Source organism: Triturus cristatus, chromosome 2_1, assembly GCF_964204655.1.
Source record: "Triturus cristatus chromosome 2_1, aTriCri1.1, whole genome shotgun sequence".
NCBI classification, from domain to species: domain Eukaryota; kingdom Metazoa; phylum Chordata; class Amphibia; order Caudata; family Salamandridae; genus Triturus; species Triturus cristatus.
In genome coordinates, this window is record NC_140581.1 from 315,990,316 (window position 1) to 316,017,345 (window position 27,030).

The 27,030-nt window shown below is 43.0% G+C and overlaps 1 protein-coding gene across 1 annotated transcript in view; it reads right to left on the reverse strand.

The window, feature by feature from the left end:
* Positions 1-537: 537 nt before the first annotated feature.
* Positions 538-27,030, reverse strand: part of PAIP1 (poly(A) binding protein interacting protein 1) — a 659,103-nt gene continuing 632,610 nt past the window's right edge. The window contains exon 10 of the mRNA XM_085638605.1: positions 538-1,198. Within this exon, the coding sequence (XP_085494731.1) occupies positions 1,111-1,198 (88 nt within the window). The 3' untranslated portion in view covers positions 538-1,110. The remainder of the gene's footprint in view (positions 1,199-27,030) is intronic.

Consider the following 27,030-nt stretch of genomic DNA (forward strand, 5'->3'; position numbering starts at 1 on the left):
GTGTTAGAGCTGAGGGGTCTACCTCTTCTAGATCGACGTTAATGAAGTCTTCTTGCCCAAAGATGTTGCGTTTTAGGTGAACCATACCACTGCACCTAGCGTCTCACCTTCAAAATGTGAGTTTATGTTTATTACAGTAAAGGAGGGAGCCAGAATTTGAAAGTGGCCTCGTCATTGCTGGAGAAATGGCAGTGGTTGCATATGCCGTGCTGGTCTAGCCACAAATCCTTGTTGTTGCACCTAAGGCAGAACTAAAAGACAATTCTTTCCATAACAACCCCCCCCCCCCCATCACAACTGCATGGACTTCTAAAACGAAGTCTTAAGACAAATGAAAATAAACAGTTTATTATATGAGAATGTGGTACTACACACAAACATGTCAGGGCTTCTTTTTCTTACTAATTTGTCCTGTGCTAAAATATCTATTGACGCAAGGAATGTTAGGTGGTAGAATTTTCTATTTGGCAACCAATTTTCCAAACTAAAATAAATTATTTAGTTATTTTGTTGAAAAATCTTTAAATGACATACGTGTTGTAAGTTAAAAAAGGGACTTTATTGTAAAAAACCTTAAAACAAAAACTTTCATGATTTTATCCTTTGACGAAACAATTACTAAAGTTTCAAGATCTGCTTTTTCAAAGTGTATACAACCATGTAAACTATAGCCTTAGAAGTTACAGTAAATTCAATAATTATGCTCAAATAATCTCCAGTTCTGCTTTTTTTTTTTTTTTTTAACAGAATGAATTTGCTTTCTACCCTATAGAACTTTTCACTTAAGAAATTCAAGGTGTATTCTTTGTAAACATCAGTGATATTTACTTTAAACTGCACACTTCTTTCAAATCAAGTTTTATTGCCATGAAAACATCCTGTTCAGGTAACTGTACATAAAATAAACTATATTATATACATACTAATTTTAAACTTACAAGACCATAAGTATACATTTTTGGCAGGCTCAGCAAAGAGATATGCTATGTATTGTACCTTCAGTATTGAATCAACTGAACATTGCTAATTTTGTTAAACTGTGATAGGTGTCCTTGGGTTACATTCTGCTAAACACCAGGCCTACATTCTGTCATACTGCTTTTTAAGTGTTCACTGTTTCCTCTTCCGCTCTGATTCCAAGCAGAATTTTTCAAATGCTTCTTCAATTTCTGGGTCCATCTCATCATCGTCAAAATAACTGAAAAACAATAAAATAAATGTCAATAAAGCAAAAAGAGTCTTCTTCACTTTTTAATTAACAGTTTACAATTCAAAATTGTCTTAATTGTTTTTAACATTCAGACATACATTGACACCAACTGATTTTAAAGTCCATTCAATATTTTGTCTCACTGTAGGGCTTCCTTTTCATTGATGAAGTCATTGATTTTTATGTGTTTTGATAATCAACTTGATTCGTTTTGTTTTGTAACACATGAACAAAACCAGTACTGGAGCCAGACGCTCCATGTAACATACAACATTCTGGGAACAGCCTTCAGCAATGTACACCAGGGCACAGTCAGCTTCATCAAATCTAGTCAAAAATATTACCAATATTTACCACAGATCTTAGAATGTTTCTGTGAATACCCTATCGATGCATCTATAGGTGCTTCCTATTGGGCATACAAGTCCACCCACTACGCCACATGGTATGTGGGGAGTTAATGTGGGTGGTTTCAAACTTTGGCGCTATCTCGTTGTGCAAGTCCCAGCAGCTTACTCTTGCGCCTGGGACTGCCCACTAGGTATTCCAATGAGGCACTCTTTGGCAATAGAATGATGTGATGTTCCAGTACTCGGGATAAAGTATTGGAGATTCTGTTCCAGAAGCGAGCTATTAAACATATATACACACACACAAGTATACACATATATGCATTCACTAAAAAAAACATAGGTTTCAGGCATGTTATAGTTAGTAATTAGCATTTAAAAACCTTAGAAATTCACTGAAAAAGCCATAGGTTTTAGGGAAAGTTATAGTTAGTTGGACATTGCACTCGTACAAAACCCGTGAAATTCCCCCGTTATAGTTAGTTCAGCTAACTATAACTCGCGCCCCCGTAATGCACTGCTGATGACGTCACATATTACATCACTCATGACATGGTCTGTGGCGCTTACTGGAGGTACTTGGTGGGCTAGTTTTCCCCCAGGGGCCCTCAGGATTGAAGGGGAATTAATTCCCCAACTTAAAACACGCCACAGAGCGTGTTTGCACACATGTCACCTCAGGCCCTGCTCCCTCCCTTCACCACTGTGCAAACGCGCCCCGTGGCGAATTTTAAGTTGGGGGATTAAGTCCCCTTCAATCCTGAGGGTCCCTGGGGTCCAACTAGCCCATCAGATACCTCCAGTAAGTGCCACAGAGCTGCGTTGCAGAGAGGTGTAAAAGGGGGCATGGCCTGGATCACCTCTCTGAAACGCAGGCCTCTGGCGCTTACTGGTGGGCAGGTTGGCCCCAAGGGGCCCTCAGGATTGAAAGGGAATTAATTCCCCAACTTGAAACGGGCCACAGGGCATGTTTGCACACATGTCACTTCAGGCCCCGCCCCCTTCCATCACCACTGTGCAAACGCGCTCCGTGGCGCGTTTTAAGTTGAGGGTTTAAGTCCCGTTGAATACTGTGGGCCCCTGGGGTCCAGCTAGCCCACCAGGTACCTCCAGTAAGTGCCACAGAGCTGCATTGCAGAGAGGTGTAAAAACAGGCATGGTCTGGACCACCTCTCTGCAACGCAGGCCTGTGGCGCTTACTGGAGGTACCTGGTGGGCTAGCTGGACCCCAGGGGCCCTCAGGATTGAAGAGGAATTAATTCCCCAACTTAAAAAGCACCACAGGGTGTGTTTGCACACATGTCACCTCAGGCCCCGCCCCCTCCGTTCACCACTGTGCAAACGCGACCCGTGGCGCGTTTTAAGTTGGGGGATTAAGTCCCCTTCAATCCTGAGGGTCCCTGGGGTCCGTCAGTAAACATATAAAGAAACACAACCAGCCAAGGACAACAGGAACCAACCGTGGATCTTTGAGTCTGTGTACAGTAATGCGCGCAAACATACCTGCAAGCTTTATGAATCAATTAACTCTACTGTTTCCAGCCGTTATATTTCCACCTGCCTGCTCACTACCACTGGCAGCGTACTCTAATGCCCCCGACCAGGGCTTTAAGTGGTCCGGGTCCTGCCGGTGCTGCAGTTCTAAAAAGCAGGTGCTGAGACGGGTCCCTATCTGGCTCTTTATTTTTGCCCTCACTCTCAGGGTGAAAAAAATATCAACTCTGCAGCCCTTCATTGCCTTTGAGGTAACTTCAAATAGTCTCATCATTTCAGAATGGAAGCGTTTTCAATACAGTATACAATGAAGCCACAATTGATGCTAATTTTATTTCATGCAACTAACAACCAGTGACAAAGCCAATAGTCCTGGCTTGTTGTATGTGTAATGTTACTTTTTGTATCTGGATGCAATGATAGAAACAGCAAAATACCAGTCGGGTGGCAAACTATGCTAATAAGCACAGATTTTTTTAGCTTAGGTGTTTTTAAGCCATGACCTTATGAGGTCGGCCACGCCCCTTTGAGAGACACCCCCCCCCCCCCCAGGTTTTTCATCCCACTTAGAAACAAGTGTGCGTATTCGTGCATAATGTAACATGGGCACCACACAGGCAGCCAATAAGCGAAGAAAACATAACTCATGCCTCACGCTGTGCCTACCAGTTCCAACTGGCATAGATTCCGCTCTGGCACACCTCAGGACTGATGTATCGCCTGCCAATCCGGGCGGAGGGAGGTGGCCAAGGGTACAACTGTGTGTGATGTCCTCATACTGCACACGGCTCAGCACAAACCCAGACGGAAATATTTTTAAAAATCCAGCAGCACAGGTATACTTGCATTCTGTCCCTCACCAGCGTGACATGAAACAGCCTGGGCAGACCACTGTTTAGTGACCCGTAAACTCTGCACACACACTACTACCCCCCAGCCCTACCCTGATCCCAACCTTAGCATTAAGAACTAAGAGCAAGGCAGGTGTGTCCATTCCGCATTTCAAATGAAAGCCTGAGGGCAAGGCACTGGCAGCTTACTCTAATACCCCCGACCAGGGCTTGAAGTGGGCCGGGTCCTGCCGGTGCTGCAGTTCTAAAAAGCAGGTGCCGAGACGGGTCCCTATCAGGCTCTTTATTTTTGCCCTCACTCTAAGGGTGAAAAAATTATCAACTCTACAGCCCTTCATTGCCTTTGAGGTAACTTCAAATAGACTCGTTTTAGTTATTTCACAGTCTCATCATTTCAGAATGGAAGTGTTTCAATACAGTATACAACGAAGCCACAATTGATGCTATTTTTATTTCATGCAACTAACAACCAGTGACAAAGCCAATAGTCCTGGCTTGTATGTGTAATGTTACTTTTGTATCTGGATGCAATGATAGAAACAGCAAAATACCAGTCGGGCGGCAAACTATGCTAATAAGCACAGATTTTTTAGCTTAGGTGTTTTTTCCCCCCCCCTCTTCCCCCAGGTTTTTCATCCCACTTAAAGAAACAAGTGTGCGTATTCGTGCATGATGTAACATGGGCACCACGCAGGCAGCCAATAAGCGAAGAAAACATAACTCATGCCTCACGCTGCGCCTACCAGTTCCAACTGGCATAGGTTCCGCTCTGGCACATCTCAGAACTGATACATCGCCAGCCAATCCGGGCGGAGGGAGGTGGGCAAGGGTACAACTGGGTGTGATGTCCTCATACAGGCGGCTGGTTACTCGATTTAACCAAACATTAGATAAGGCCATCTTTGGTAACTTTTTAGTATAACAATGAGGACTTAACATTTTGGACCAGTAGTAAAAACAAAAAGTTATTACTGCAGCTTAAAAGCTGCAGGCGTTCGCGCTGGTGGTTTTGCTTGGATGAATTAACATTGGTTTTCTGTTTGGGTGGTTTAGTTTTTTTTGCTTTAACGGTGCGTTTCTGGCAAGGGTGCCCGGAGTCTCCTCTCCCATGTAAAACCCTTAACGCAGTGTGTGATTTAGTACCCCGACTTCCCTTTGTATGCTAGATTCCGACTCTGCCTTTAGTAGGTTGTTTTTCAACTTACTGACACACTTCACCCAGCCTCATTTGAATTCTGTAGGAGCTATTGGGGTGGTCTTAAATTTAAATCAAGCAATTTGTGATCCGGACGGGGTCTTGGTAACCTATGGAACAGGAAACAGAACAGAGAATTTATTGTTTGCTCCGCGGAGCAGATTGCAGAGCTTCTCTGTCTTGTTTGTTTTCATTTTCTACGGACATTGACAGGACTTTAAAATCATCAGTGGCATTGTTGGCCATTCATCTGCTTCGCAGACACCATTAGCTCTATATAGAGACTCCTGGTGCATGCAAAAAAATCATTTTATTCACAAAATAAGTAAAATTGGAAGGCCGCTTTTCCTAATCTCTTAATAGCCTTCCCCGCACCTGTTCCACTGGAAAAGGCAGCCTAATGTAAACTTTATGCACACTGTCACACCTTTCCCATTCATGCACACACACAAGTGCATCCTTGACACTGCATGCATGCATGCAGATTGATAGCTACACACATTCTGCCCCAGGAACACACATCCCCAGTGGTTTATCCTCTGCACCAAAATGCAATAGGTCTCGCCTTTGATTAAGTTAAAGCCATTTGTTTTGCTAATGGTATTGTATAGCAAAGCAAATGGCTTTAACGTAATGAAAGGCGAGAACTATTGCATTTTTTATGCTTGTTTTTATTGCTGGTTAGCTTTTTTGGACGCATGGGGCAGGTTGGCTCAAGTCTTTAGGTACCAGAAAATATGAGAAATTACAACTAAGCTGATGCATATATGGTTAACAGAAGTACCAATCAAAAGGTATTTTCGAGAATACTAGTGTCTGAAGCTTGCTTTGTAGAATAAATGTAGCCTTGGCAAACCTCCTAGGTCACACTCCATTAGCACTCAATTTCCAGACACAGCAATAGCAAAACAATCGAGCCATTTGTAATCTTACAATCCTTTGGTTCCCTTACCCTTCTGATTTTAACACTACTAAATTCTTATGCATCAAGAAAAAACAGATGGTTCTTCAATGAATAGCGACCTCACACAATGAAATAACAAGTGCATCCATTTCACTTTAAGTAATAATACTTTGCAGAGAAACCCTGTTTAGAGATGTTCACTGAGGTCAATGGCAAATAATTACAACAAGAGCTGCAGTAGACCCACAAGTACAGGAATGAGTAATCATTTAAGCACTACAGACACAGACTAGATGTCCTGAAATACAATTTTATTTTATAGTTGCATGGTTATATGCAGCATACATATCTATAGTAAGTGCTCAATGTGTTGGGTAAACAGACAGATGAAGAAAAACTGTCAACACAGCATTTATGTTTTTTTCACACATGTAGATAATGGTTTCCACAATGACAAATGTTCAAGATTCTTACTGCACATAGTTCAATCAAGACATTTTTATTTCAGCTGGGTAGCTGTCACCAATGTTTCAACCTTGGATAATTTAGCATGTCATCATCCGGACAATAAAGTGGAATGAATGAACATGAAAATAGTTGCTGCAGGAGGAGAATTTTTACCATCCTGTAATATTGATTACATAAGTATTAAGTGGTATTTACAGCAGAGACCATATCCATCGGACCTCAGAGTTTAGTTCATAAAGTTCCTGAAAGACGACAAAGAATATGCAAACACATTTAAAATATATGATTGGAGCGTGAGGGTGGGAGGTTGGTTGAGAACACAAAGGTGTGCACACAGTGACACACAAACTAAAAGGGATTCACAAATAAGTCTGAATAGGCGCAGTCCTAAAATAAATACAGACAAGATGAGTTGACATAAGGAAAAAACATAGTGGCTAACAAAAACGGCCACCATGAACACACTGACTACAGTTAATGTGTTCAATCCTGAGATGAATGCACTTCCCATTTTTAAGTTGCCTAATCACCGACTCCCCTCTACTGAGATCAATGTACTCAGCAAGGGTATTGTCTTTAACTCCTACTGAACATAGTGTTTCTTTCACACTACATGAGGACCTTTTGAAATTCTTTAGAAGAATCGGGCTCTGATTCTACACCTCTGACAAGTCAGATGTGGTTAACACTGAGAATAACTAGTTCCACCTGCCCTCTACATTTATTCCTCCCTCCTCCAGTATGCTACCTAAAAGATTGGCCTTTGCAAGATTAGTACTAGAGAAAACAATGGAACTAAACCAATCTTTTAAATACGTTCCGTTCAACTACTCTTTACAAAAAAGAAGGTCTTTGAACATGCTCAAACATGACCATATAACCATTATGAAACTGGCACACAAAGGTGGCAGAATCGTTAAGACAGGCCAGTCGATGAAATCAGGCAGGAACTTTCCAATAGTGATTTAATGCCTTCTTTCCGCTAACCCCTTACATCAAATTCAAAATTACACCCAAAGAATTACTAAATCTGCTCTAGTGACTCGCATCATCAGCAACAAGCATTTACAATGCAATGGTCTTGGCATTGTTAAAGTTAGAGCTATTGGCATTGCTCATGACATTATTTTTGTTTTTAAAACATTTAAAGAAACGGAATTGTTATTTACAATGTCAATAGCTTAATCACTCTCAAATGCGAGACATATTGCATTTGCACCCACACACAGAGCCACCCACACACAGCCACTCACATAGCCACACACACACACACACAGTTACCCACACAGAGAAAGCCACCACGCATAGAGCCACCTACAAAAAAAGCCACCCTCACAGAGCCTCCACACGCACACAGAGCCTCCCACACGCACACAGAGCCACCCACACGCACACTGAGCCACTCACACCCACACACACAGCCATCTGCGCTCCCTCAGCCGGCTTGTGAGTGTAATGTCCCATGTGCTTGTGCTGGCGTCACTAGGATAAGCTAGTCCCCATTGTTTGGTTTGCTGCGCGACTGTATACAGATGTCGCCAGTTAAGTAAACGCACTTGCTGTGTACACAAAGATCTATGCAGCCGGTGCATCAACCCGGTGAGACATTTTATAAAGCAGACAGTTTGTGTCCCCTTAAGTAGGCCAATATAGATCCATTAACACATTTGGAATGGGCTTTGTTTCTACTTTATTTAGGGCACAATTAATAAAAATAAAAGTTAACTGTCGGACATCAGCCCTTTTGACTCCACCCCCATTCTGCTGCTACTCATTGACCCCCGATATATGGGATTCCGGAATATATTTTCCATTTCCAGCCCTGCACATAACCATGAGAACTGTTTTGTTCGCACGTAAAACTTGTCACTGGCATTGTAAGAGTTGTTGGATAACGGCAAATTATGATTAAAACACAAAATGCGTTTCATGTTCCAAGGTGGAGAGTTTTTTCAACAGGAGAACCGTTCGTGCTCTCAATAACTGTTGACTTTCAAAGCTATTGCAGAAGGCATGCGCAACACTACAGAATAAGTTAATCATTTTACAATCCCTACAGAACTGTTTTCAGGGCGATACAAGGGTCAAACTGATGCGAGCGCTACTGACCTGCAGAGGTTGGGAAGCCAGGAGTAGAAGGATGAGAAATTCCGAGCAAGCGTGTCCAAGGCTTTTGCAGGAGGGAGTCCACATGGCTGGGGGGTCTGTGCTTGTTTTGAGCGGGTCCAAGAGCGCTAGCTCGGTGCCACAGTTTGCGTTGATGAGTATGAAGGAGGGGTCAGCTCAGTCACCGGTGAGTCAGGCGTGCGTCTGTCAAGGGGAGGGTCTCCCCTCCGGATGATGTGAAGCGTCCCTCCCTCAGTGTCTGTCGCCGCCTCTCCAGATCCCAGTGTGCGCGCGGCTCTACATTGAAAACACCCTTTGCTGCCAGGCCCCTCCTGCTCACGCCACCGGTGACTGGGGCCTCCTGACGCCAGGGAGCCTTCATCCTCCAACCAGCGACGAAGAAACACTGACTAGGCCATAGCGGCCGGCCTTCAATCAAGGACATCTAGACTAACTAAAACATTGCTGACTGAGGGCTTCATTCATCTAGTTGCTAACTGTCCGCCATCTTTGGTTGGACTATTTCACCACCAAACATCTGTAGGATAGATGTAAAATAAAGTAAAGGTATACCTAACAAGCTTTCTCTACCGACTAGGATCTCATTTAATGTATATTTCGATAGTTTCCTTCTATATTATACATACACTATTTTACACAAATTCGTCTACTAAATATGATTTTCCATTGTAGCGTAATAAATCTATTATTTTAGCGCCGGTAATGTATTTGATATGACTAAATATTTCTTTAGAAGATATCTTTTGTCAACTTCGTGTGCTGTGGCATTCTTAAACTAAGGGAATATGGTTCTGCCGGGGCATAATGATCAATCGAATCCACCTCCATGCCTTTTCATTCAGTTTCATGTGGCTGGTGCAGCCGCCTTCTTTTCGCCTTCATTCACCATCTGACAAACAACAAGCACACCACCGCCTTTCTCCAAGGTGAAGCAGAAATGCCTCGGAGAAAGGCAGCGGCGGTTTCGGATTCGGGGGCGTGATTTTCTTTTTCTCTCCTCTTGCCATTGGCTGGAGGAGAGAAAAACACGCCCATCGAAAAAACACACCCCCGAATCCGGAAAGGACGGGGCTTGTTTTGCGAGACAAACCTCTTCTCCAATGGCTGGCCAGCATTTAAGAGGCCAGCCAATGGAGAAGAGGAGAGAAGAGGGGCGGGTTCAAGCCCCTCTTCTCCAAGTCATTAAATCTCGCGAGCGAGACTGCGCAAGCGCAGCCTTCGCTAGCCGAGACCTAAAAAGGAATATTGTTTCTCGATAATAATCATCCCAGGACCTCGGCAATTTACACATTGCCCAAAATCAATAAAAACATAACTGATACCTGGGCTGCCCAGTTGTCTCAGGCTGTGCCACAATTCTAGAGCCACTAGGTAAGTATGCAGATGTTTTTATAAAGATTTTGGGCCTGACTTACAGTTCGGCAGACTAGTTACTTTGTCACAAACGTGACGGATATCCTGTCTGACATATTACAAGCACCACTGGATATAAAGCACTTGTAATATGGCAGACGGGATATCCGTCACGTTTGTAACAGACTAACCCATCTGCCAAACTCTAATCAAGCCCTTTGTACCCAACACACAGCCATACCTAAGGGGCAGTAAGTATTTAATAAGAATCATAGGGAATATGGTCTCTGACTGACAGTGAAATCTTAGTTTGATTAAACACTGAGTCACTTCATATTAGCATCTCGCCACGTGACGGCATTCTGATTATAAATACAACTGCTGGACTCTACACCACACCAGTATGCCTACCCTCCTCATTTATAGTTGAATTACTTGAAATAGTATTCATGAACAATTATTTTCTTTTTAAAGACATCTACTATCTCTAGAAGAAGGGGTGTCTAAGGGTGTGTGCTTCGCACCAAACTTTAGCGATTCTATATCTGGACAACTTAGTGTAATCAACTCCTTACACCCACAAATCCCGACTTTGAGAGGATTCGCCTCTGGAAATGTTACACTGATTAAGTCTTCCTCATCTGGAGAGGCTCCAAGAATCTTTCAGACTTGATTAACTGGCTCAATCATGCACTCCAGCATTTGACTTTCACATTTGAAGACGAGAAATATAATTTGCGCTTCCCAGATCTTACCGAACAGCCATCAGGTGGCAAACTGGTACCTCATTATATCAAAGATCCACACAGAGAAACACCTTCTTACTATATTGAAGTAATCATGAGAGGCTTTGTGATAGATTGCGCTATTGACAATTTCTACACATCAGTAGGAATTGTAAATGGCAAAGTACTTTGGAGGCTGCCATCCTCAGGAAAAAACTACAAGTTTGATGTTCCTGGCTTGGTATCAAGGTCTCTCAAACGAGCCTGGTACTGTCCTAGACCCACGTTTCATATCCCTAAAGAGGCCAAAAACACACTTTCCGTTTGTAACAACATTTAGTCTTTCAGCAACCAAATTGGCAAAATTATCAAAAAGAATTGGTATGGTCAGAGTTTAATTAACTATTTTCTGAACTGCTCCTTTTATCTTACAAAAGAAGTCACAATCTGAAAGACCACCTGGTTCGTGCCATGACATGAGAACACAAAAACATTGTACATAACCTGAAGATCACGACCAGTTGGGGATTGTCCCCAATAATCAGCCAATCTAAATGACAGAATTGCTCAGTGTGTTTACAAACACCAAACAATTTAAACACGGGACTGTAACACATATACTCAAACAGTTCACCAATTGCAGATCCACTAATGTGATATATGATACTTATTGCTCGTGTGGCTTCTGTATATCAGACAAACAAAGCAAACACAAGGAGTTGATGAATCGAGCGCTGAAACTTTTCATACACCCCCCCCCCCGTCACAGATCTGGGTTGAATCCATCATCGTTCTTTAGCTCACTTCGCCACCCCAGTTCAGACCCAACTGTATGCAAATCAGTCTCGACTCTGTGCCTCATGGGAACAGTCCAGCCCGAACTGCCAAGCCAGGTCTTCCCTGGACCGGAAACAAGCATCCTGGGACCGGTTTCCGTGTAACACCCGTCATCAGACAGGCTAGCTTGAATCCAGTGGCAGCTTGAGCAAGGGACCCACGTCTGGGCATACCCTCCCAACTTAGGGCAAACAAAGGAAACACAAGGAGATGAGGGACGGAGGCACAAACAACCCAAAGGGTCAAAACAGATTATTCCACATAAAAACCAACTTCGTTATAAGACATAACATGCTTCTCTTGTAGCACATTTTACTATGCACAACCACACTGAAATGGACTTTACTTCGCATGTAGTGGAAAAAACTACAACTAGCTCCGAGAGATGGCAATCTATCACAGCTGTTCACAAGATGTGAATATCACTGGATAACCAAAGGCAATTCTGTTAACAACGGTTTTGATACACTTCATGAATGGAACAGTATGGTTACAACATTATCCGTATTATTCACTAAGTGAATGTTTTTTTAATTTAAATCATGCTAGAATATAAGCATGGATGGGATAGCTCTCACATCTCTAACATCTCACAATGATGACACCTGCGCTGCGTAATTAATTCTAATTTATTTACTTAAAACTCCTGTTCGCGATAAATAACTTGTAATTCCTGCTTTTGTGTTGCATTAGCCTTTGCATATGTATTCTACTTTATCTCAATCAATATCAAGACAAGCCGCATCATTCACTTGCCGTCAATTGCTTGCTATCAGATCGGCCTTTAACTGGGTGATTAATTCAGGATTTAAACACCAGCACTGTAACATCTTCCCCACCCTGGGTACCCGCCAAGGAGTATAAAACACACGGAGCTTAGTGTTACACGTCTTTATTTGTCTACGTGTAACGAAATGCAAATTCAACATTCTAAATCATCCTTCTTTTCAGTCCTCTCACATCACAAGCTCTGCGGAGTCTATGTCTAGGATTTTGTTATGCACATAACTACCCAAGACCTGGCTTCCCAGCGCTAATAGGACCCAGTGAGACACACCCAATTGTAGTTAAACATCTGTTTTCAGCGGTTTCCTAAAGTTCAACAGATTTCTATTTGCTCTAAGCCAACAGGGAGGGAGTTGCATAATTTTGCAAACTGATATGCAAAGAAATGGCCTTCATCTCTTGCTCTCCTGATTCTGGGGACAGTCAACGGGGAGAGGTAATTAGATCTCAGCTCCCTGCCACCTCTGTAAGGGATAATGAGATGCTGAAGGATGTTGGTGCTGGTAATATGTTTTAGCTTGTGAGCAATACATAACGCTTTAAATTGTGTTCTTTTGGCAGCCAGTGACGTTTAGAAAAGGCAGGATGCACTGATTCCCATTTAGAAAGGCCTAACACGACACAGGCCATGACATGGATGTCGTTCTCATTCAATTGGCTTGTTTGCCTGACACATGTACATGTCCTTCACTGTCCTTTTGGGTACTACCACTATGGGAGAAACCCATTGCGTGGGACCAGTAGAATGCTCAATGATATGCTTAAGTAACGATTTAAGTTCTTTTTCAACAGTGTCATGTAAATTAAGAGCAATTCAGCTAGGTCTTAGAGCAACAACAAGGACGTCCTCATAAAATTGCAGCTTTACTTTCATTGTCTTAAGCTTTCCTAAACCATGAAACAAAGAAGAGAATTAACTTACTATTTGTGGTAAGAATTCATGTTGTAGTTAACGGAAATCAGTCCCATATCAGCAGCTGTGCTGAAGTGGAGTAGACAGGCACTTGACGTTGTACCTTGAAGCACATCGATGGGTGCTTGCACCTTCGTTTACTTGTGTTTTATTGTTGCTACAAACAAACCTTGACTTTTTAAGGGCATCGGTGCAGCCCATGTATACACTTTTCAACAGCATAAGTTGAGGTAATGGAGACAATTGATTCTATTTGTCCTCATGCATAATATTTATCAAAGCATCACTGTTGATTATGAAAGTTATCGAACAACCATTTACTTTGGATGTTTGAACAACCTTGGTGCTTTGACATGTAGTCTTTTCTTTGACTAACATTTATCTACACGTGTCCAGTCCAACATGTGCACTCTTTTCTGAGTTAAATATCGACATGGCACAACCACCTTCTTCACTTTCACTTGATACTGATATAGAAGAACTGTTTGATGATGATTTAGATGACAACTGACTTCGTTCAGTGTCGAATTGTCTTAACTGATGTAGCCGCTTGGCCTTGTGGGTGTGCGTCGAACGTTGCTTCTGGAACGTTCCGGGGGCCATTTTGGCTTTACACCGTGACGAATTTGCTTTTTGCTTTGCAAACAGTTACAAAATGGTTCTCCTTCCCACAGCCTTTACATATCTGTCCAATGGTAGGGCAATGCCTTTCGTGTGGAAACGAAACTCTACATCTAAAAACAACTTATTTTTACATGCAGACATCACCTTGTGTCCTTCAGTCTTTGACTTACTTTTCACACTCATGACTGATTCATTCTGGGCACCTCTGGTCTCCATGTCAGCAGATTGTCTATCCGCACGCCCTTCAGCTCTGGTAGACATTAACACTCACTCCAAACTAAGAGTTTCTCTCAGCATTCGTCATCTGAATGAATATGACAAGCATCCATCAATAACTCTTAGACGTATAGCTTCTTTGTCACTAGATTTATTGAACTTACAGTGTTTGAAGAGTGTGTCGAGTCGCTCCCCAAATTCATTGATCGTTTCACCAACTTCATCTCATTATTGACTAAAATTGTATCGTTCGTAATCTATACTGGGCATTGGATTAAACATGAGAATGAAAGTTTCTTTAATCTGACGATATGTGATTTCTTTGTCAGTTCACTGCATTTTCCATTGGGCTTCTTTTACACCATCACTCGCAAGATTTTTGAGGTATTTAATAATCTATTTTGTTATCAGTCTTTTCAAGTGTATAATGAAATTATAAAATGTCTCTATCCAAACAATCTATCGGCAATATTTTGTTTTTGGCAGTATCGAAAGTTAGTGGTTGTTTTAGGAAGGCGCCAGCATTGTAACCATTTATGGGAGTGGCAGTCATGGTGGGTGGAGCTCTTTCAGAGATTGTTGGCTATCCACTAGGATCTGCGTCATCGCACCATCTGAGGCCCTGAACTGGAGCGGCCTCCGGATCGTCCTGAACAGTCTGTGGTACTGTGACCAACTTCTTGGCCTCCATCAGAGCCCTTCACTTTCTGGAGACCTCTGGAGTTGTTCTGAGGTGCCACCTGGCAGCTTTGGTGGAGTGCCACTTCAGGTATTGAACAGCTCAGTAACCACAACCCTCGTGCTTCTTCCTGGGTCTCCTCAATCGGGCTGAGGTTGTAGAGCTCCACTTATCGAGGCTCTGATAAGTGCAAAGACCGTATGCTTCCTTGTTAACTATTTTGTCAGCCAGCCCTTTCTGTATTTTATTCGTATTTGACTACTGCAGTCATTAGAGCTTCCATTCTGGATCTGTACATATCCACCTTTAACAGTAACGCTCCGTATATTGTATGGCCTTATCTTGCATGGCAGCGTGGTACCTTTATGTATGGCTTGACCAGCAGGTTATCAACCAACGATGTGTAGATTCTCTGCAATGCTTTAGTTATTTTCAACTGCTTCACAGCGGCTGAAACTGATCTTTGACTTCACATGCATTAAGCGTTGATAACGTGCTCCAACGATGGCACACGTGGCACGCACAAGCAGTTTGCTTAGACCACTGCTAAGTCAATGGGAGGTCACTGTCAATCTTCGGGTTACTCATCCCCTATCTTGTCACCAATTGTAGGGTCTTCCCCAGCCTGGGTACCCACCAATGACTATGCCATACAGAGTTTAGTATTAAATACCTTTATTCATCTGCATGGAAATGCGAACTGAGCATTCTAAATCAGTCTTCATTGCATTCCGCTCTAACACTTGCGTCACAGCTCTATGGAGTCAATCAGGAGCCAAAAGGTTTCCATCATTGCTAACTCTAAAGACACTAGAAGCACCAGGTCCCACAGAGAATACTTTACCTCCCGCTAATAGTCCTTAACTGAAAAATCTGGACGGTAAATTGTGCCTAAAACTCCGACGCCGGTATTGCTACTGCACACAGTTTTTTTAGGGGGTCTCTCCACGCATTGGGTTCCGTTAACTGAATACTTATATAATCTCTTTTTGTTGTAATTATCAACCTGCTAAATAATCAAAGGTCGAAACGCCGTTGACAGCTAGCAGACTAAAAAAAGATTTTTCTTAAATTGAATTCTGTGGGGAAACAATCTTGAACATTTATCATCTTGAAAACAATTAACAATCAACAGTTGACAAAAAAAATATATATATGCTCTTTTCGCAGTTTTTCTTCATTTGTCATCACCTTAATTCACTGTCTGCATGATTCATTGAGCAACAGGTGTGCACCCAACACACTGGGCACTCACTATATATGTATAGTGCATATAAATATACAACTACAAGTCATATAGACCTTTATCGACTTTATGTGCATAACGATATGTTGTCTACGTATTGTTTAAATGGTTATTCACTCTCTAAAATAATACCTATTAGGATATTGTTGCACATCTACACTGAGGTAAAGGGGACACGGTGGGCATGGTTGATCTGAAAAAAAGGCAAAGAAATCCAACTATCCAAGTAAGCGAAGAGCACTTGACCGACTGGGGTGACGTTAACCCTTTCGAACATCCTGTAAATCTAATCCAACATAGTTAGGCTAATATCAACAAATCCTAAGTTTCCATTTGAATCCGAAACAACCAAACTAGGAACTTACACCCTCAGAAATTCATTAGTTATTTTATTGACTGGAGATAGTCTTTAGTTTGCAAAACACTTCGTAAACCTAAATCAACTATGTTGAGTATATAGGTGACTCAGGCCTGACATCCAGCCTCTAACATAACAAGAGTCCTTAAAACACTATGGTAATGTACAGTTTGTGTTCTTTGATTTCACTGTTAAAACACATTTTTGAAATATTTTTGCACATTGTGGATAACTCGTCAAAAAACAAAGGGGTCCACCCTTATGGGAAAGTATAGAAGTGTTCCTCCAGACTACGTGCGTCTCCTACAATGGTGGAAAGCACACAGCTTTTTTTAAATACCCCTCCCTCACCCACCCTTGGTGGCATGCTTCATCATCAGGGTCTTCCCGCCCCGCTGCGGGACGGGGCGTACTGAGACCTATGACTACGTGGGAGCACTGGTTATGAAAAACAATACTATATGTTGTGTAAGAGTGTTAGTGGAAGGGTCAGAGGTGAGTGAATGGTGAAAAATTACCTGGCTCAGTGGAAAAAATAAATTTTAACGTTCCTTTGAGCTGGTATCGTTAAAAGCAGGGAATGTGATGGAGATACTATGCTTTAATGAGCAGTGTCTCCTGTGTCGACATGTTTCGAAGCCTTCCCCTGGCTTCTCATCAGGACCTAGAAGAGATCCCTTCTACACTCAAATCAAAACAACTGTGTATTTACATATAATCCTAACTAAGTGGTGCACATAAATTTAACATGCACAGTATACTATACCCCAGTAGGTATATTGCTGAATGAGTTCTGGAAGAATAAAAACAGAGTTAAAATAACATAACACATCCAAACTGCACCATATGTGGTGTTGACCTGTAGAGAAAAGTGATATATTTCTGGGATATATTTTTCTTATCTTTTTCCGTTATAATAGGTAATCAGTGCGGTGTTATGCCGGCAAGATGGGACAATACAAAAACATACACACACAAAACATAAAACACAAGGATCGCGTGGTGTACGTATCCATATGATAAGTATAACTGAGAGTATCTGTTAAATATATCTCTCCTTCAAAAAACAGTTTAGTGACAGATAAAGAAGCCTTCAAAGTTTAGGCTGTTCACGTACTCTTATATTGCCCAGATAATGCCCCATGAGCCTTCAAAACGGGAGGGAAGGGGTACCTATAGTCACACACTGTTAAAAGAAATTGAAAAAGAAAAAGAAAAACTGTTGGTTTTGAGATCCTTCCTAATTAAGGAGCGTTTCACTGTTGTAAATCAGCTCTGCCTTACTTACAATATCAAGGTTACCTCCTCACCAGGACACTGCCTCGCCGCGGCTCTGTGGAATTTGAGCCAGTGTGGGCAGTGTCCTTAAATACTGAGCATAATTTGTAGTTTTGCCGCCAAAAAACTGCACTAATTGGTACAAACACTAGACCGGCAGAAAATCCAAGATGGTGGCCTAGAATGGCACCTCCGGCTGAATGGGTTTGTTTCTCACTTCCTGTTGCTCAAGGTTACCTGTTGTATAGACCTAGGAGCGAAGGAGACTAGTGCTCTAACTATAAAGGACACTAACAAAACCGGGTTTCTGCCCAGTTGCTTCAAAAGATTTTTATGTAGAAGATATATAGTGGTAATGACACCTCTCTACAGAAGGGTGAGCTCAAGATGGCATAAATGAATAGGAGCGGAAAAACGTGTGGCAGGACATTAAATTCCACAGGCTAATGTACAGGCCACATTATTGCAGAGTTGCTTTACTGCTGGCCCCAAGTGTTTAAAAGAAGGTTGGCTAACATAAGGGTTCTGCCCAGTCGTTTCAAGAGTTTCTATGCAGTGTATTTGCAGTAGTCTTCTCTTCCCAGAGATAGTGACAAAAGTCACGGGGGATACAAATCAGCTAAATTGTCCCCAGGGGATGTCGTCGTTCAGACCTGTAATGTGTGTCCCCAAGTGGAACACCCACCGCTGATCCTTCTCGAGAAGACCATGTTCACTGTTCAGTTGTTCGATAATGGTCCACTGTAGGTCTTCCATTGTGTGTTGGGTTGTCAAGTAGTGGGTAGCCATTTTCGTAGTACTTCTTTTGCAACGTACGTTGCTCCTGTGCTGTCCTATGCGTGTCTTGACAGGTCTAGTTGTCATTCCGACATATTCCATTCAGCATGGGCAAGTGATGATATAAACCACATTCTTGCTGTTGCAGTTCGTAAATCTGCTCTGCTCTCCTTCCGTACCAATCCTGAATTTTATACTTTTGCTTTTCTTCATCACGTGGCAAGTGCTGCAAATAACAAAAGGATAATGGCCCTTCACTGGGGGTAGGAGGGTATTTTCGGCCTCAATTGCTAAGGTGTGTCTTGGTCTTGTGTGGACCAGCATGTCCCTCAGTCTCCTTCCCCTTTTGTGTGCAAACATCGGTTTGGGAAGGTTGAGGTTTCCGCATGCCAGGAGTCTCCAATGTTTGTTTACAATTTTGGTCTCTTGTTTGGAGTTGGTATTGTAAGTAGTGACACATATTGGTCTCTCTTCTGGGTCCTTAGGTTCTCTCGGTTCCAGCAGTGCTTCCCTATTGTTGTTACGTGCCCTCTTCATGGATCGGTCAATGATTTGTGTAGGGTAGTTGCGTTTCTTTAGTTTCTCTTGTAGATCAGTAGCCTGCCTCTAGAAGTCTTTAATCTCCGTACAGTTCCTCCGCAAGCAGAGGAACTGTCCGTATGGGAGATTGTCCCAAAGGTGGAGGGGATGGAAGCTGTTATATAACAGCAGACAGTTCTTTGCTGTAACTTTAAAGTGAGTGGTAGTCTTTAAAGTGCCCTCATCTGGGTAGATATTCAAATCCAGGAAGACCAAGTTGGTCCGTGAGGTTGTGCTTGTGAATTTCAGATAGATGTTTTGTTGGTTTAGCCAGGTCAGAAAGTTTTCAGTTTTTTGTTGTTGTTTACATTTGTTTATTAGATTTTGATAGTTTAGATACAGAGAAGCACAGGTTCATACATGGAATACATGTTGAAATAGACTGACATTACAGTGACAGCAGATTGTACATTAGTGATGATCTTCACATGTAATAGCCTCTTATCAGTTGTATTGTCCTGGGAGTACATGCATATTAGGACTCTCCACATAGTCGAGCTGCGTTAGATATGATGTTGGTGTCATTAGTAGCTGTGGTTTTCTGTACCCAGAGTTGGGCTATATATGTACGAACCAATGTCAATACGAAATTGCTGGCCTGTATCCCTGGCTAATAACCGGGGCGTTAAAAAGGGGTATGGATACAGGGTCGGTGGGGGTGTGTGCAGACTGATGGGAGGGGGGAGCGGGTCTTTTGTCAGAGTTCATCTGGTGATCCAGCGTCTTATTGCCTTGAGTGCAGAGGGGGGGGGGGGGGGGGGGTGGGGGGGGGTAGGGGGGTGGAAGGGATTATCTCCTTAACGCCAATCTGGAATTGAGCTCTTATGCAGGAGTTGCTATGGAGTGTCCCTGGTGTGTGCGCGCACCACTTTGGTAATAAAGTTTTCCGTTGATGTAATGTCTCCTCCTTCCCATATAACCAACACATCGTCTATGTAACGTTTCCATGTTTTTATGTTGTTGACAAACTGGTTACTGGGGTGTAGGATTTTCTTCACTTCTAGGTGGTAGACGTACAGGCCAGCTTTACTGGGAGCAAATGTGCTCCCCATGCTGGTCCCGTGCTTCTGTAGGTAGATGGTATCCTCGTAAGCAAAGACGTTTTTGTAAGTGCCAAGAACACACATTTCATAACCACGTTACGTGGTGTGTGGTATCCCCAATCAATGGTGAAAAGTTCTTCCACAATGATAGTTAGTGTCTCATCACGTGGGAGACTGGTATACAGACTCTCCACATCCAGTCCCATCAGGAGGGGTCTGTTGGGGTCAAAGTCAATTCCTTGGAGTAGCTGTAGGACTTCCTTTGTATCCTTCAGGTATGTATCAGTTTGTTGGACCAGTGGGCGAAGGAAAGTGTCTGCAAACTTTCATAGTGGTTCTAGTATGGAATCAATGCCCGATACTATGGGGCGGTCTGGAGGTTGCACAAGGTCCTTGTGGGTCTTGGGAATGGTGTAGAAGTAAGGGGTCCTTGGTGATTTTTTGGTGAGGAAACCAGCTTCCTTTTTGGAGATCCAGTTGTGTGCTGTTGCTTCTTCATCCATGGAGGCTAGCTGAATCCTGATGATCAGTGGCGGTTTGTATGACAATTGCCCCGCCTTTGTCTGCTGGCTTGATCACTATGTCACTGTTGGATGAGAGTTGTCGTATTGCTTCTTTTTCTTTCTTGGTTGTGTTATGGAAGGTATGGTTATTCACGGTGATGTTCTCCACTTCTTTCATCACCGCTTCCTCGAAAGTTAGTAGTTCGATAAGGAGTGTTGAATCAGGAGGGGTGAAGGAGGATTTTACTCGTAGTTCTGTGTCCTCTCGCTCTTCCTCAGATGGTTCTTTTTCTTTTAACTAAGCGCGTAACTTGAATTTTCAAATGAATTCCTTCATTTCGGCACAGAGTTTGAATCTGTCCAGGTTGTTGGTTGGAACAAAACCCAAACCTCGTTCTAGAACACTAAGTTATAGTCCGGCTCGTTGATGGTTGGTTGGGCAGTGCGCCTGTCATGCTCCTGGTGGAGACGTGTGACGCCTCGTCTTCTATGGTTGACCAGTGGACATTGCTGCCCCTCCGGTTCCAAATGCAAAAACAACAGTTGATGGACAGAATGCAGAACAATGTCATACATTCACCCCAGTACAGAGATCTGGGCCTAAATCCATCGGTTTTTTGCTCACCATACCAGTTTGAACCCAGCCATATGCAAATCAGTCTTGACCCTGTGCCTCATGGGAACAGTCCAGCCCGAACTGCCAAGCCAGGTCCTCCCTGGACTGGAAACAAGCATCCTAGGACCGGTTTCGGGGTTTCACCCCTCTTCAGCCAGGATAGCTTGATTCCAGTGGCATGGAGAGCCCTTCGTGGTCCATGGGCGTGCCCCTAAAAAAGGTGCTGGTCCATAATAATTATAGTCATACTCCTGTCGTGGGGGTAACCAGTGTGGGTAGGCCCCTTCCATTGGTGGTGGGCCATAGGGCCATAGGGATATGGCGGATATGCTGGTGGTCCTTGATAGCGCTCCCATCCTCTTCGTCCTCTGTTGAGGGGTCTTTGGTGTTGTCCGCCCCCTCTTTGGTATCTTGGGCCGCTCCCTCTGCTGGAACTGAGTCCAATGTGTTTCTTTCTGAGCTCTGATCTTGGTTTGAGTTCTTAGATACGTAGTTGTCACAAATGTATGGGTATACCTTTTCGTGACTGAAACGCTTTATCTTTCTTCAGCTTGTTGTATTTGCTTTGTTTTAGTGTTATCTCAAATTCGTTCATTTGCTGGTTTAATTCTTCCAGGCGTTTATTGAGAATGCTTGGGGACAGGGTACTTCAGTTGTACTTCCAAAGCCTGGATCTGAATCTTGAGTTCCTGGGCCAACCGTGTGGCCGTTTGATGATTAGGAGGAGCCAGTCACGGGTACAATGCCATGATATCAATGACCAATCCTTCTTGAACATCTTATCATGCTGGAATATGAAGGGTTCACTGCGGACCATTAGGCCCTATGGTGCTGTGTTCGCCCTGAGATACTCTGTCATCAGCAAACCATGAAGTGCTGTCTTGATCTGAGTTCTCCTCAAAGTTGCCAACTCTGAAGAGCTCCTCCTTTGCTATGAGTTAAACAAACCGGTGGTCACAACTGCGCATGAGAGAGCCTCCTGCAGTAAGAGAACCTCGTTAAAGAAAATAGTGCTTACAGACGCAAGAAGAGGTACCGTGTTACAACCGAAGTAAAAGGACCAGTCCTCAAGAGTGGTTACAAATGAAGACAAGGTGGTACTAAGGAGGGACTAACAAGCCTAATAACGAATCAGAAGCCAGAATTTAGGAAGGATAATGACACAAGCCAGTGACAAAAATGAGCGGAGAAAGGTCGGGGCTTCAAGTACAGCATGGCTCGCAGAACAGCGCATGCAGTGCCCAGGCTCGACCTAAAAATGACCAATAGAATCAGTTTAAAAACAGTTTCAGGGAACAGGAGTATACTCACTATACTTCCTTATTCCCAAAAAGATGGGTTGCTATCACCCACTCTAGATCTCAGACCACTAAACCATTACATCATATCAGAACACTTCCATATGGTCATGCTTCAGGAGATCATTCCTTTGCTACAAAAAGGAAATTTCATGGCTGCCTTACACTTAAAGGACGCTTACTTCCATATACCTATACATCCCGCACACAGAAAATATCTCAGGTTTCAATTCCAAGGAAACCATTATCAATTCAAGGTTCTCCACTTTGGGATTACCACCGCACCAAGGGTATTCACAAAATGTCTAGCAGTAGTGGTAGCGCATCTGCGCAGACAAAACATACATTTCTTCCCATAGTTAGATGATTGGTTAATAAAAGCAAACAGCCTCAGCCTTTGCAAACAAAATACTCAACAAACCCTAACCTATCATCAACTAGGGTTCACCACCAACCTACTGAAGTCTCATCGACAACCAGCTACCATATAGTCATACTTAGCAGCCATACTTAACAAACATTCATCATTGGGATACCCAAATGCAGACAGAATACACAGCATAGTAACATTAATTCAACAGTTTCAAACAGGGAGTCAAATCCCAGACAAAACATTTCTCAGACTTCTAGTCATGATGGCATCTTGTATTTCAATAGTTCCTCATGCCAGACTACACATGAGACCTCTCCAAGAATGCCTATCTCATCAATGGACTCAGTCACTGGGTCAACTTCACAATCTAGTGTTGGTAGACAGCCTCATGCAATGGTGGAATCCACAAAATATATCGAAAGGGCAGCTGTTTCAAGACCTAGTTCCACAAATAATACTCACAGTAGAAACTTCCCTAATTGGTTGTGGTGCACATCTCCAAAACCTCACAGTTCAGTTGGTATGGGACTCCAAACACAGGGATCTCCATATCAATCACTTACAGCTGCAAGCTGTTTACCTAGCAATGAAAGCCTTCCTGCCTCACCTACAACACAAAGTTGTCCTAATTCAAACAGACAATATGACAACTATGTATTTATATACAAAAACAGAGGGGACGCACACTCGCCAATTGTTTCAGTTAGCATGGAAAATATGGAGATTAGCAATACATCACAACATTCACCTCCAAGCAGAACATTTCCCACAGACAAGCAATCAAACTGCAGACTTTCTAAGCAGGAAGCCGCAACAAGTGCATGTATGGGAACTCCACTCCATGGTGGTTCTACTATACATTCAAAAATGGGGGTTCCCACAAATAAATCTGTTGACAACAAATCAAAATGCCCAAACTTCTATGGTTTTGTACGAGTGAAATGGCTAGCTAACTATAACACACCTGAATTTCGAAGCTTTTTTAAATGCTAATTTCTAACTATAACGTCTCTGAATCCTATGGTTTTTTTCAGTGAATTTCAAAGGTTTTTTAAATGCTAATTTTTAAGTGTGATAGTAGTTATACCTATTTTTTGTACTGATTTTCTACAGTTAATCTGTTTATTTATAAATATTTTATTCATTAAATAACATTACATATTTTTCTGAAAATTGCACACAAAAAAATCTAGCTGAAATATTGATTATTTTTTTTGTTTTTATTTTTTAATATATTTATATTATTTTCTTTAAAAAAAAAATGTTTCCAAAGTCGCGCACTCTAAGCGTATACATCACAGTGGGTGCGCGGATTCTAGCCGCTATTTTAGAAAAGTCGTGAAGGATCCGCGTACAGTGTGCGACGGCTGGGTGTTTTTCAGTTACATCATATACATTTAATATTACGTGATGTGCGCGATTGGTATGCGACCATTCCGCGACTCCTGCTCCCGCGCATTCGTGACACAAGTGCATTACGGTACGAGATGTTTGCACGGTGGTGGGTCCCGCGTGACGTCATATACGTGCTGGGGCGCGCGACTCCCGGAAAAAAAAAAGATGTTCCAAAATGATATGTATGTGTCTTTAATATACATATTAGGGCAAGAGATTATCTAAGATAGCCATAAAAATAACATATTTGTACTTATAATAAACTTATATTATTTTTAACTATATTTTCGCGAAGTCAGGTTCGTGCATCGTGAGTGCGGAGCACCAGGTCAGCAGAGGTGCTGTAGAGCCAGAGAAACCAGGTCAGCAGAGCCGTTGTAGAGCCTAAGAAGCAGGTCAGCAGAGCTGATCTAGAGGCCGAGAACCAGGTCAGCAGAACTGCTTTAGAGCCATAGAACCAGGTCAGCAGAGCTACTCCAGAGGCAGAGAACCAGGTCAGCAGAGCTGCTCTAGAGCCAGAGAACCAGGTCAGCGGAGCTGCTCTAGAGCCATAGAACCAGGTCAGCAGAGCTGCTCCAGAGGCAGAGAACCAGATCAGCAGAGCTGCTCCAGAGGCAGAGAACCAGGTCAGCAGAGCTGATTTAGAGCCAGAGAATCAGGTCAGCAGAGCTACTCCAGAGGCAGAGAACCAGGTCAGCAGAGCTACTCCAGAGCCAGAGAAACCAGGTCTGCAGAGCTACTCCAGAGCCAAGGGACCAGGTCAGCAGAGCTGCTCTAGACCCAGAGGACCAGGTCAGCAGAGCTGCTCTAGACCCAGAGAACCGGGTCAGCAGAGCTGCTCTAGAGCCAGAGAATCAGGTCAGCAGAGCTGCTCTAGCTGACACTGACTGACACACACTGACTGACACACACTGACTACTCTCTCTCTACTCTCACTGCCCACACTCCACTACTCAACTACTCACACTCTACTACTCTACTACTCACACTCTACTACTCCACTACTCCACTACTCACACTCTACTCTGGGTGTGGGTGTACTTGTAAAGCGCACTGACTCCATGGAGTATCCTGGCGCTGAAGACCGCTGGGGAACCCGTCCTGGTTTTCCCTGTGAGATGGTCCCTTGCTGGGTATCTCCAAGGTGAAACCAGGCATCCCCGGCGTCTGTGGGGGGCCGTTTTAGAGATGAGGCAAGCTTAATGCCCAGAGTTGCCGAGTGTGTTCCTGGTTAGAGTAGGTACCGAGGCGAGAATTATCGAGTCCATTTTGACCCTGGTCCACGACCCTGCCGCGTCGGGAATTGAACCCTGGTCGATTCTCTGCTTACGGGTCGGCCGCCTCTAACCAGTGAGCCACACCTCTCCACTCTGTCCGCTACTCACTCTCCACTCTGTCCGCTACTCTTCGCTCTCCGCTACTCCACTGCACTCTACTAACCCACTGCACTCTACTAACCCACTGCACTCTACTAACCCACTGCACTCTACTAACCCACTGCACTCTACTAACCCACTGCACTCTACTAACCCACTGCACTCTACTAACCCACTGCACTCTACTAACCCACTGCACTCTACTAACCCACTGCACTCTACTAACCCACTGCACTCTACTAACCCACTACACTCTACTAACCCACTACACTCTACTAACCCACTACACTCTACTAATCCACTACACTCTACTAATCCACTACACTCTACTAATCCACTACACTCTACTAATCCACTACACTCTACTAATCCACTACACTCTACTAATCCACTACACTCTACTAATCCACTACACTCTACTAATCCACTACACTCTACTAATCCACTACACTCTACTAATCCACTACACTCTACTAATCCACTACACTCTACTAATCCACTACACTCTTCTAATCCACTACACTCTTCTAATCCACTACACTCTACTAATCCACTACACTCTACTAATCCACTACACTCTACTAATCCACTACACTCTACTAATCCACTACACTCTACTAATCCACTACACTCTACTAATCCACTACACTCTACTAATCCACTACACTCTACTAATCCACTACACTCTAATCCACTACTCTATACTACTCAATCTCTACTACTCAACTACTACTTCTCTACTACTACTCTCTACTACTACTACTACTCTCACTCTTACTACTCTCTACTACACGCTCTCTACTGCTTGCTCTCCACTCACTCTCTCCTACTCACTCCCTCCTACTCCCTCCCTCCCTCCTACTCACTCCCTCCTACTCCACTACTCTCTCCTACTCCACTACTCTCTCCTACTCACTCCACTACTCTCTACTACTCTCTCTACTACTCACACTCTACCTCACTCTACCGCTCTCTCTACCCCTACACCTCTACCCCTACACCCCTCTACACGCACACATATATATGCATTTATATATGTATGTGTATATATATAGGTGTTTTTTTATTTATGTGATGTCTTGAAGTTGTGAATTATTATTAACGAACACTATGTTCTAATTTAATATTTTGATTTTCACAACCCATTACATATAATAATACATGGTATGACAAATGCTTAATGATATGTTCCAAATATGGGAAAAAAATCGTATAGGAACACTATGTTCTTATTTTGCATTATTTAGATTTCTAGACCTATCTTTGTGTAATACCATTTTCATTATGAAATGTTTGACAAATGTAAAATTGCCTGTGAGAAACCACGCTTTTATGTATTGTTAAATCACAGTCCTATGTCTATACTTATTTGAAAACTTTATTGACAATTTTGTAAGCGGTTCTCTGATTGGGCACCTTATATATAGCCACTGATTGGTCCTGCGCGTCATGTGAT